This window comes from Aulonocara sp. 'chitande type north' Nkhata Bay, linkage group LG12 (assembly GCF_057382095.1).
Source record: "Aulonocara sp. 'chitande type north' Nkhata Bay isolate Kocher_YH1m ecotype deep benthic linkage group LG12, A_spYH_male_GT1.1, whole genome shotgun sequence".
Classification (NCBI taxonomy): Eukaryota; Metazoa; Chordata; class Actinopteri; order Cichliformes; family Cichlidae; genus Aulonocara; species Aulonocara sp. 'chitande type north' Nkhata Bay.
Window position 1 is genome coordinate 5212425 of NC_141355.1, and position 12796 is coordinate 5225220.

Here is a 12796-nt window from a genome sequence, read left to right on the forward strand (position 1 = left end):
TAAGAAGAAGTGCCAGCGGGCGATCATCAGGAACCAGTGAGCTGAGCTCCGCCAGGCACATCACCTGGTACGTCTGGAGCATGGTGACGGAGCTCATGGCATGAGCAGTGCCGGCCTGAGCCCGATAAATCTTCTCTAGCTGCGAAGCAGAGAATCTGCAGTGCTTGGACGGCAGAGTTGCGGGGCCGCCGACACCATGGTTATGGGACGAGGCAGTCAGAGACTGCTCCATAGGGGGAAGGTTAGCTAAGCCAGCCCCCTCGGTGCCATCCAATTCCATGTACTGTCCATAGCCGAGCACAGTGATGCGGGTAGACAGAGGTTTGTCCCATGATGCTGTTAGCTCGCAGACAAAGTCTGGGCAACCCAGTCTTCAACCCAGGCTGAAGCCCGTCAGCTCTCCTGCATGGTTCCGGCTCGGCACATATTCCATGTGGTCAGCCCAGCATCGACCGGATAAGACTCGGAAAGGAGAGGGTCATGCCGTGCGACAGCCGAGCGTCCCAGCACTTTTTCCACAATCGTCACCCGTCTTTCCAGGGTCGAGCGCTGGAGCTGGCAACAAAACGCACAAGCTTCGGGCTCCGTCAACGCTCTCCTAGCGTGGACGATCCCCATGCAGACAGGGCAGGCATTGTGCTGGTCGCTGTCATGCAAAGATAAACCGCATCCCTGAGGACAGGGGCGAACAGAAGATTTCTGCTTTGTTCGCTTCGGCTTGGAGTCCATTCCAAAACGCAAAGTGAAACGCTGCACAGGAAAACGCTGCTCCGCCAGCAGCTTAGCACCAACTGCGCGGTGGAGGCTAACACCAACAGGGGCAGTTAAGCTAAGTTCAAGTCGGCAGAGAACGAAGCTAACTAGCAGCAGCTAGCTAGCCCAACTCAGCAGAGGTGTTCTCAGCGAGGTGAAGAGCGTAAGAACTGAGGGATGACTGTGACAGCAGCTATATGTCGCAGGCACGGCCGTGCGCGTGTCATCACACATTATCTGGTGTGAATAAAGGTTTCTTCAGCCAGGACACGCGAGGGTGTGATATCCCATACTTATGTGTTGTACCGAGTGAATCGACTGAATGAGAACAGGAAAACACCACCATGTAATCCATTCATTTCAACAAAGTAACTGTATTCTGAATACCACCTTTTTAAACGGTAACTGTAACGAAATACAGTTACTCATATTTTGTATGTTAAATACGTAATGGCGGTACATGCATTCCGTTACTCCCCAACACTGCTTACAGTTTACTCAAAACACGAGCAAATGTATGTGGGACTTTCCAGCCCTGACTATCCATTATCTATCTAACCAGATAGCAGATGGATTGGGGTTCCTGGGGAAATTCGAGGTTATGAAGCAGCACACCGGCTTTATGGGAAGTTGCCGTGGGCCGACCTCTTTCAACCTGCCATCAAATTAGCCAGAGAAGGATTCCCTATTCCTTACTACCAAGGTCAACACATCCCACGCATTGGTAACACGTCACTACGGTATGAAATACACCCACAATGTGATTTCAAAAATACGAAGAGGAAACAATGAATGTTTCAGCTTTATTTCACTGTCTTTGTCTTTTAGGGAGTTATATTTAGATAAAAATGGGAACCTGCTTAAGACCGGTGATACTGTGAAATTTGAGAAACTGGCTGACACTTTGGAGACGATCGCAAATGAGGGACCAGATGTGTTTTACAACGGAACAATAGCAAAGAATTTAATCAGTGACATACAGAAAGCAGGTATTATCAGACGGGTTTCATCCTGCTCTCTTTCTGACCGTTTTCTATGTCTGCCAGGCACAATGATCTAATTACAAATTAAAAAATCTATTGGTTTTGGAAAAATCTAACATGATCCCTCACAGGCTGCACTGTGATCTGTCTGGAGCCATTCAAAGTCTTGATTATGAGATGTGTTGTGTTCATTTTTCTTCAACAGAATCATTTGTTTCACTGTTTTTGCTTAGGAGGAAAACTCACACTGGAGGACTTGGCATCGTATGAAGCTAATGTGACTGATGCGTGGAATATTTCTTTGGGAGAGTACCGGATGTACTTCCCTCCACCCCCTGCAGGAGGAGCCATACTCAGCCTCATCCTCAACATCACGAAAGGTTCATGATTGTTGCTTCTAGCATGTAGAGTTTGTTTCATATAAGAAAAGGATCATTCTCAATCTTTACAAATGTGATACACTAAGAAATGATGTTTTAAATAAAAGAGATAACAATTATTTATATTTTCAGGATACAAAATGAATTCAGAACCTAAGACGACTGATGAAAAGATTTTGTTTTATCACCGTTATATTGAAGCTTTAAAATTTGCCAATGGATTAAAGAAACATATCAGAGATCCAAAGTTCAACTCAGATAAAGTAAGTATCTGAAAATCCTACAGATTTGCACCTGCTTTGTTGCATATAGTATGATTATATTTAAGTGACTAAATGGGTAAAAGGAGCAATACCACATGAGTCTCTGCTCTGCCTGAACCCACTGCTCCACCCCCGCCTGCAGCTCATCCACAAACCACATCCCATCACAGTCGGTTTATGCACATTGATAATGAGTTGTGGCCTGAAGTTTTTTTGTAATATCTCTGAGCATTGCACAGTCGGACTTTGGGTTAATTTGCTGGGGTGAGATTGTGACTTTGTGTTAATGATCAGTTTATCAAGGGCATTTGCATATCACTACGTGGCTGCTACTTACCCTTAAAGTTCTTATAGAAGCTTATTATAACAATAATTAGTTACACCTTTTCATCATGTCTGGACAGCATCAGTATCACACATTGGTCTGTGCTGGCTGAAAGTGCTTCTGCTGTGTTCGTTACCAGCAGCATCAGTGATGCATCAATGATTAAAATTCTGGTAATATTTGGCTGTAATTTGTTAATTTTCTTGATATCAATGTATTTTCTGTAATGTTCTTATTTAATTATGGGTCTTAATTCTCTGTATTTCACACAGATGGCAAAGAATTTGACAGAGGATAGCTTTGCCAACCACATACGGAGCTTGATCAGCAGCGACAAGACTCATGATCCCCAGTATTACGGCAAAAACTTGTATCTGGACAGCATCGGCACCACACATGTATCTGTGCTGGCTGAAGATGGATCTGCTGTGTCTGTCACCAGCAGCATCAATGATGAGTCCATACCTGCATCATTCTGTTTCACTGTTAGAAACCAGCTGACTTTTCCACAACAGTGTGACAGGGTTTAGACCTAGTTCATTTAATGTTTATTCTTTACAGATTTGGGTCCAATGTCCTCTCTTCAAGCACTGGAATCATCCTCAACAACCAGCTCTCTGACTTCTGTGGTAGAGCTGATAACATTTTTCATGGTAAGGGATCAGCAGGATTCCTTCTAAATTTAATATTTATTAACAAATTTTCTGGACTTCAGTTCTGATTTTTATAGTGCTAATTCGCAGTTTTACTTTATCTGCTAAACTGATGCGTTACACATGGGTAACCCTTGTGGTGTCCTCAGATCAAAACTGGTCCCTAGGTGAATGGCAAACAAGCATATGGGAATTCCGAGGACATATACTTGATAAATATGCATGCAAATATATAGGCAAATATAAGAAATTTGAAAGAAAAAAACAACATCTGGGCAAACTGCACACCATGCATTTTTAATCTAATAGTACCAAAAAAAAGCACCATTGAAGAAATAAGAAGAGAAAATGGCATTTCATAATTCATTGTGATGCATCATGTGTTGTTGATCATGAAAATGGTCAACAAAACTGCCAAAACAAAGCACATCAGGTAAATTTGGAATAAATTGCATTTTCTATTTAATGTCATAGCCTGCTAAAATGTTTTCAATGTTCAAAAACAGGCACAGTTGAGCTCTGAGTGAAGTTCTGTTAACACAAATTACATAAGCTCTCTAAATCTGTCCTGTCTTCCTCACCTCACTCTTCAGCTAGTCACAGCAGATGACTGCCCTCTCTGAGCCTGGTGCTGTTGGAGGTTTCTTGCTGTTAAAAGGGAGTTTTTCCTTCCGTCTGTCACCAAGTACTTGCTCATAAGCGGCTCATCTTATTGGTTTTGTCTCTATTGAAGGGGGTTATCCTTATAATATAAATGTGCTGTTGTGATTTAACAGTATATGGATATTTATACTCATTTAAATATATACATAGGGCACCACAGTGGTGCGGTGTTGCCTTATAGCATGGAGGCCCTGAGTTTGATCCCACCACCTGTGTGGTGGTGGGATCAATATCTGTTGTAATTCCAATTTAACTTCTGGTCAGCTGGGATAATTGATGGATGCAAAGAATTTTACTTTGGTTACTGAGATTCTGAATAACGAGTTTTAAAGGAGTTACACTGGATCACCATATAGTATGAAAATATGAGAAAATAATATGCATTAATTTTATATTGGCTTGCGGACAAATTTACTAATTGGGACAAATTTTTGTACTAAATGTAATTAGTAATAACCAGCATTACAAACTATTCCACAATATTAACCTGAAATGAAAATACAGAAGAACGCCAAACATTATTAACTGATAGATCATGAGCAGTCCCTGCTTTAATGAAGATACCGTTACTGTGACGTGGGGAAATTTATATATTGTTCAGTTTTTTCTTTTCTAGTACATAGCATCATTCAAACATTAATCATTAGTCAGTCTGCCCCAGGGCAACTGTAGCTTGCCTCCACCAGTGTGTGAATGTGAGAGTGAATGAATAGTGGAATTGTACAGCGCTTTGAGGGCCCCGAAAAGCGCTATATAAAATGCAATCCATTATTATTATTAATCTAACACACTGTGACAGTCTCATTAATAGCTGCACTTTGACAGACATTTCACTAGGGCTGGGCGATATGGCCTAAAATCCATATCATAGTATAATGTGAAGCATGTGCGGTAACAATATATATATATCGCGATATAGTCTTTTCTTCTGTATAACGTATTTTACACACTATAAGGCAAAATGATCAGCGTTGCTGCTTTACTAGGTGTACCAATTAAGTTTAACATCCAGGCATCCATGAAAACAGAATTTATTAAATTCAACAGAGTTAGAGGTTAGCAGGAAGTTAGCTCAGTAGTTTCCCCCTAAACATAATATACCATGTTCTGACTGAGAGATTTCTGAAATAATTAAAACATACAGCTCTGCTATCACTTCCAACATAAATGAAGACAGAAAACTAAACAGCAGTGACTTTTGTAGTTGAACTAGCTGGTAAATAATGATGTCCTACGTAATCGCTAGCAATGCAGCTATGTTAGCATAACATTAACACAGTGAAGCTGAAGGATGGCCACTAACTTTTTCCCATTTGATAGAAGTTAACATGAGGGTTTCTGGTGGTTAGGGACAAATACAATCACATGGCAGGATGATGTAAACGGACCAAACTTCAGTTTGGAGAACAACTGAGATAATCTATCCACAATACGAGGTTAGTCATTAATATACTGCAACAACATGGGAATAGAGCAACTGCGAGAGAATTCAGCATTAATGGATCAATGGTACGGAAGTGGAGGAAGCGCAGTTTTTGGCTTTCCCCATATTCCAAAAGTGCTTTGTCTCTTTGCTATTAATGTTGCCCGGCATAATTTGCAGATGATGTTGTTCGCTGCAGCTGCAATGCTTTCGACGAAAACAGGCGCAGCTTGATGACACCATCAACATGCGCTATCGCGGTAGAGCGGTATAGTAAAAATCTCTACCGTTGGCCAAATTTATATCATTTCTACCATATACCGTTTATACCGCCCACCAGTGGCGGCTCCTGAAAAAAATCTCAGGGGGGGCAATTTTTATGATATCGACTAAAATGACCCATTTAACCCTTTAAGACCTACCATAGAACCAAGTTCGCCAGAGCTTATATTATATTTTTACATGCTGTGGAGCCATTTTTGGGAGCATTTCAAGTTGCTATACATCAATACAACCATTATAGCCCAAACTTTAATAATATGTCTGCATTAGGTGCATAGTAATTACATAAATTGCAAAAAAGTGCAATAAACTACAAAAAAATTGAAAATCGTTTTTGTTTTTTTAACATATATTTCTAGTTAGAGAAATTTAAGAGGCTTATCCCTCAAAACTGTAAATACAAAAAAGTTACACAAACTAGTTTCCCACCACAGGAAATTTATTTTGAGTGTCTTCATAGTTTTATTTTTGAAATACACCAATTTTTATATACTGCAGGAAAAACAAAAATAAATATTATAGTGCAAATTTGCAAAATAACAGCATATGCATCAAAATAAACTATTTCCAGCAGTGCAATATGAGTCTTAAGCATCCCAGAAACGACACAGAAAGTCATAAAGTCAAACATAACTTTTTAAAACACATAACAAGTAAAACACAAGCTCATAAGGCCTCGATCGTAAAAAACTACATTTCCGCAAAATGACGTCACTTCCGGTTTCGGGCAGGTCATGCGGTCATGTGATAGTTCGCGCTGATGGACGTAGGAAGTGTTACAAACAGCTGATGGATCGGCGAAGCGTGTTTCTGGAATATCATGTTTTTGTTGCTGCAAGTGATTTTTATGCAGTTTTTGCAAAGCTATATGTGGAAGGAAACTGTGACCGAGGACAAGCTGATGGCATAAGATGTAAGTACAACTCCTCCAGTTTCATATGCAAAAAAAATTATTGCGCTAGCTTACTTGGTTGCAGAGCTACCGGGATTTAAAAATAGTTACGCAAAACAGAGCGTGCCCGCTCCGATCGGCTGTAAAGGGTTAATGAGTACATCAAACAACACAATTTAAATTTAAATTTAAAATGAACAACCATATTCTGGCCATTTGTATAGATTTGTAAAAATGAACATGAACAGATTTTTTTTTTTTTTTTTTTGAATGAATGAAAAATAACTATTGAAAACAACAACTGTAAACTGATTGGGGGGGTGGGCTAAATGCGTCCCCGCATTGCTAGCTCAAAAGCACCACAAAACTTAATACAATCGATGATTTTAGATAAAATATGACGGTTTTTATCTACCTCTTCGTTGTGCCTTCTTAAAGCAATCCGATGTCCATCATCTAGCTGCGCCGCTATGCTAGTTTTCCCTAGCACAGCTAGCTTTACACTGTTGTCCATATGAACTCGTGAGCTTTCATGTTTCTTGATTCGTTCGGAGAGGTGCTTTAAGTCGGTTTGTCCAGATTGTGTCCACGTCAAATCACACTTGTCACTTTTGAACAGTATGCACGGGAAACAAAAAAGTGCATTAGCTGTTCCACAGCCTGTCAGCCACGACTTGCGCTGGAACCAACTCCGACAAAAAGTCCTGTTGTATGCTTTTGACTTCTCCTTCGTTGCCTGGGTTAGTTGAATTTCGGGCTTGTCAGGTCCCAACTCTTTAACTTGCAGTTTTTCTGCCATTGTCCTTCTGGCAAAAGGGTAAGTTAGAAGCGATCTAACCGAATTTGGGGGAGGCTGTGCCTCAACCGTTAACAATACCGCTGCCATCGTCTCTCTCTGACCTTATAGCTCACTTAGGCTACTGACTGAGGTAAAATTCTAGAACAGCAAATCTTCGCGCGTTTTCTGCAGGGGCGCAATTTTAAGCGCCCCCAAACCATTTAATTCAGCGACGCTGATAGGTCAAATATTTATTATTTTCCCCTGGCAACCATTTAATGATAGGCTATTTCGCTGCATATCAAGGGCGCTTTGACGAGCGCCCCAGAAGAAGAAAAACACCGTTTGTTGGTTGAACTTTAATGAGTCAGCTGGTGAAAATGTTAAAATACGCCTGGCTGTATATGGGCACACACATAGTAAAACTATCATTGATGAATTTTTTAAAAATATATATTTTTACTCCTCCACATTTGGGGGGGCGGAGCCCGAGCGCCCCCTATGGGCCAGCCGCCACTGCCGCCCACCCCTACATTTCACTTTTGTTTGATACAGATTCAGTAGAAAGCACTCACTTGTTGCGTATGCACTTTCATTTGTTGATAAGCATGGGCAGAGGCACTTCTAAATTTGTTTGTAGAGCATAAAAAATCCAGGTATGAAAATACTGCAAAAAAAAAAAATAACTGATTTGTGTGTGAAACATTTGTATGAATGATTTATGCACAAATATGTGTGTACAGACTGATTTCTGTTTTCTAGTTTTGTCCTGCAAAACCATTGAAAAAATGGTTTTGTTGTCCTGGTATTTGTTGTATTTCTCAGGGGAGCGACCTCCCTCCAATATGGCCCCATCTGTGCTGAAGTCTCAGTCGAAGATGTTGGTGATTGGAGGGTCTGGTGCTGAAATGATTCCACCGGCAGTGGCTTCGGTACGTATGCATGGTACACACACAAAAGTGTCATTACATATTAAATAAATTTGCTGTTAAAGCTTGCATCATAGTAACAAGATTCTTCACCCTAATTTATCCTGTAATCATCACGTTGTCATCTAATTTTCTTTCTCTTCAAGGCACTCATGAACCACCTTTGGTTTGGAAAGAGCCTTAAGGAGGCAATTGATACTCCTGTTGTTCTTGTAGACTCTCAAAGTGAAATAAAACTTGAATCCAAGCTTGAAAAGGTATTATATTCAGTGTATTTAAATGATAAATTAAGACATTTTACACCTTTTGTTCCATCTGAGTCTCTCTCCTCTTTGCCTTGCAGGATGTAGTTGATGGTCTTGAAGCTAAAGGACATAAAATAGCAAAATTCTACAACACAGTTAATGCTGTGGAAAAGGCGGGCAGCTGTATCTCTGCATGGTCTGATGAAAGGAAAAAAGGCAAAGCAGCTGGTTACTGAGACCAAGAGTCAGTGATGTTAGTTATACAGCATGGTCTTAAGGTTATGGACACTGCTGTAGCTACAACATTGGTCCATCTATATTCATCTGTTACGTGATAATACATTCATTCTTTACTCATATGCAGTGTTGGGCAAGTTACTTTTGAAAAAGTAATTAGTTACTAGCAGTGTTGGGACTAACGCGTTATTAAGTAACGCGTTACAGTAACTACGTTATTATTGTGGTAACGAGCACGGTAACTAGTTATTATGCCAAAATCAGGAACGCGTTACTCGTTACTGGGATTTAGATAGGGTCGTTACTCGTTACTTCGTGTGGTGGCTATCGCGGAGCTTCCACAGATTCAGTAACATTAGCAAGTGGTGGAGGCCAGCAGGTGGATGAAGGAAAAGGGACGCAGAAGGAAAAGAGACCCGAGGGGGCCGCCGGTCCAAGTGTGAACTGAACTTCAGGTAAGAAGTTATGACCTGCAGTCTATCTGGGTCAGATATAAACCAAGTTTAGGTGGAGTTTATTTTCGTTATGCTGACTTTTTCCGTACTGCGTGCTAGCTAGCATGACGGAGTTTCTATACAGCTGGGTGGGTGCTATGAAGTTAATGATGTTGAACTTTATTTTGTTCATAAGTTATTAGAGTTGCCAACCGTCCCCTCTGGTATTCAGAGAAAATATTACGCGTTTCTTATTGAGGTGAAAAGGAACAGTTTGTCCCGTAATTCAGCTACAATGAAAAAGGCACAAAGCTGGAGTTATTCTGTGTCTTTGCTGCACAGCTGCCTCTTCTTTCATTCTCCCCCCTCCCTCTCCTGTTTCTACTTCAATCATGAAAACTGATCAATGATCAGCTGATTGGCTTTTCTCTCTTGTTTGTTTATCGCTCACTTTGCGCCGAAAGAGGAAACCAGCGGATGTCGCACTAAACAACAGCAGCACGTTTAAGCTTGATCAGCTGTTGTTAGAATTTATTTAATATTAATTTCTAGTATCAGCTGATGTTTGCTGGAGCCACAGCTGCAAAAAAGCTGCTGGTCATGATATTGGTTTGGTTATCTGGTGAGAGGGAAACATGAAGATGAAACCAGGAGATGTCCTTACTGGATCATCAGAGCTGAACAGGTGATGGAAAAACAGGTTTACCTTTTAGGTGACATGAATGAGTTGAAGGGAAGTTATGAACTGAGAGACAAATAACACCAGGATCCTTTTTTAGGTAGCTGACAGCTGGTAACTGTGCAGGTGCGGATCTAGCAAAGTGTTGCCAGGGGGGCAGGTAGGGCATTAACAGGGAGAGGGGGGCACAAAGAAATACTTTTCTTTCTTATTCTCATTTAAAATGTCTCTGACCAGGCGTTCAAAGCACTTCATCACTACTGAGGTGAGGGCTACAGGGCGATAGTCATTGAGAGAAGCAGGGTGGGGTTTCTTCGGGACAGGAACAATGATGGACTCTTTGAAGCATGTGGGGATCACCGACTGAGATAAAGAGATGTTGAATATCTCAGTGAACACAGGAGCTAGCTGGTATGCGCAGTCTCTTAGGATACGACCTGGGATGCCGTCTGGTCCTGCTGCTTTCCTGGTGTTCACTCTCTTGAAGGCTCTCCTTACTTCATGCTCGGAGATGACGAGCACGTTTCCGGTGCTGGCAGTATCTTCCTGTCTGCAGCCGTTAGCGCCGCTAACACTAGCATTGTTGGAGACCTTAGCTGCAGCCTCGAAGCGAGCATAGAAAGTGTTCAGCTCGTCTGCCAGAGTCACGGCCGCGTTCGTCATACCGGTTGTTGGTGCTTTATAGTCCGTTATTGTCCTTAGTCCCCGCCACAGGCTCCTAGAGTCACTCTGTTGGAGTTGTGACTCTAGTTTCCTCCCGTAGCGCTGCTTCGCCTCTTTCACCGCCCTCCGCACGTTATATGACGCGGCTTTGTACGGGTCCATGTCCCCCGTCATGAGTCCCGTGTTGTAGGCAGCGGTGCGGGATCTCAGAGCGTCGCGGATGGTTTTATCCACCCACGGCTTCTGGTTGGGAAACGTTGTGATAGTCTTTGTCTCCACGGTATCATCCGCTAGTTTCCCGATGAATCCCACAACCGCTTCCGTAAACACGTTGACGTCATCGTCGGAGCTGTTTCTGAACATGCCCCAGTCTGCGTCATCGAGTGCGTCCTGTAACGCGGCCACCGATTGATCCGTCCAGCGCGCGACCTTCCTCTGAACCGGAACTTCCTGTTTCAGCCTTTGTTTGTATTTTGGCATGAGGAAGATGGCGGCGTGATCAGATTTGCCAAACGGGGGGCGGGATTGTGCCTTGTAGCCGTCCTTGACCGTAGTGTAGCAGTGGTCCAGTGTCCTTTCACCTCTGGTGGGGCAGGTGATGTGTTGATAAAAGTTCGGCGCTGCGCGTTTGAGGTTGGCGCTATTAAAGTCCCCCGTCACAATAAGCGCAGCGTCCCGGTGTTGTGTCTGGTGCTGTGTGAGTGCCTCATGCAGCTCGCATAAGGCGGTGACCGTGTCCGCTTGTGGTGGAATATAAACGGCACTTACAATGACCGATGTAAATTCCCGAGGTAGATAAAAAGGACGACACATGATGGACAGTAGTTCCAGATTTGGTGTGCAGGAGCGTGTGAGAGGAACAACGTTCGCACTGTTGCACCAGTTATTGTTCACCATTAAACACACGCCGCCTCCCCTTGACTTCCCCGAGTCCCGTGTCCTGTCCATGCGGTGAACCGAGAAGAACTCGGCCGGCTGGATGGCGTGGTCCGGCACCGCTGGGTTCAGCCATGTCTCGGTGAAGCAGAGGAGATTGCAGTCCCGAATGTCTCTCTGGAACTTTATCCTGGCCCTGAGGTCGTCAAGCTTGTTCTCCAGTGACTGGACGTTGGCGAGCAGGATGCTAGGCAGAGGTGTGCGGTGTGCACGAGCTCTCAGCCTGTTCCTGACGCCGGCTCGCTTCCCTCTAGGCCGCCGCCGCTTCCCTTTGTTCTCCCTCGAGATCTCACTCGGCCAGCTCAGATCCGGAGTTAAAAACTTCGAATTGTGAGTACATTGTATACCAATAGAAACAAGAGTGTCACTGTCATACCTAATGTACCCAATGGTGATGATTTTGCCGATTTAGAAACGCTGAAAACTAACTTAAAAAACAAAGACAAAGAAAAAGTGGTCGGAGCAGTATTTTGTTCATAAGGTTAGTTAGTAGAGTTGCCAACCGTCCCCTAAAAAACGGAATCATCGCGACTTCAGCTACAATGAAAAAGACACAAAGCTGGAGTTATTCTGTCGTTGCGCTGCAGCTGCCTCTTCTCCTCTCATTCTCTCTCCTGTTTCTACTTCAATCATGAAACTGATCAATGATCAGCTGATCGGCTTTTCTCTCTCGTTTATTTATCGTCCACTTTGCGCCAGAAAGAGGAAACCAGCGGATGTCGCGCTAAACAACAGCAGCACGTTTAAGCTTGATCAGCTGTTGTTAGAATTTATTTAATATTAATTTCTAGTATCAGCTGATGTTTGCTGGAGCCACAGCCGTAAAAGCTGCTGGTCATGATGTCGGTTTGTATACCTGGTGAGAGGGAAACATGAAGATGAAACCAGGACATGTCCTTACTGAATCATCAGAGCTGAACAGGTGATGGAGAAACAGGTTTACCTTTTAGGTGACATGAATGAGTTGAAGGGAAGTTATGAACTTTTTCTGAGAGACAAATAACACCAGGATCCTTTTTTTATGTAGCTGACAGCTGGTAACTGTGCAGGGGTGGATCTAGCACAGTTTTGCCAGGGGGGCCAGTTAGGGCATTAACAGGGAAAGGGGGGCACAGAGAAATACCTTTCTTTCTTATTCTCATTTAAAATGTCTCGCTTTTAACAAGTAATTATCTGAATCCTACAACAAACAGTGTACATCACTGTCATAACAGTGTTTGTTTTCATTCAAAGGCTTTATGATTTTTCCTATAATGGCGGGCCGATCTCTAGTCATAA

At 42.7% G+C, this 12796-nt stretch overlaps 1 protein-coding gene across 1 annotated transcript; it reads left to right on the top strand.

The window, feature by feature from the left end:
- Positions 1–480: 480 nt before the first annotated feature.
- LOC147316750 (glutathione hydrolase 5 proenzyme-like) lies at positions 481–8805 on the top strand. The gene is made up of 10 exons (XM_086313050.1): positions 481–631; positions 1316–1493; positions 1582–1742; positions 1970–2116; positions 2249–2379; positions 2977–3161; positions 3266–3357; positions 8221–8327; positions 8471–8581; positions 8668–8805. Exons 1-10 carry the CDS (start codon positions 481–483, stop codon positions 8803–8805), a joined length of 1401 nt encoding a protein of 466 aa, XP_086169176.1.
- Positions 8806–12796: the final 3991 nt, after the last annotated feature.

Coding starts and splice junctions, on each gene's coding strand:
- LOC147316750 (XM_086313050.1), top strand. CDS start 481: ATGCCGTGCGACAGCCGAGCGTCCCAGCACTTTTTCCACAATCGTCAC. Junction 3,358..8,220: donor AGCTGATAACATTTTTCATG/GTAAGGGATCAG, acceptor TGTATTTCTCAG/GGGAGCGACCTCCCTCCAAT. Junction 8,328..8,470: donor TTCCACCGGCAGTGGCTTCG/GTACGTATGCAT, acceptor TTTCTCTTCAAG/GCACTCATGAACCACCTTTG.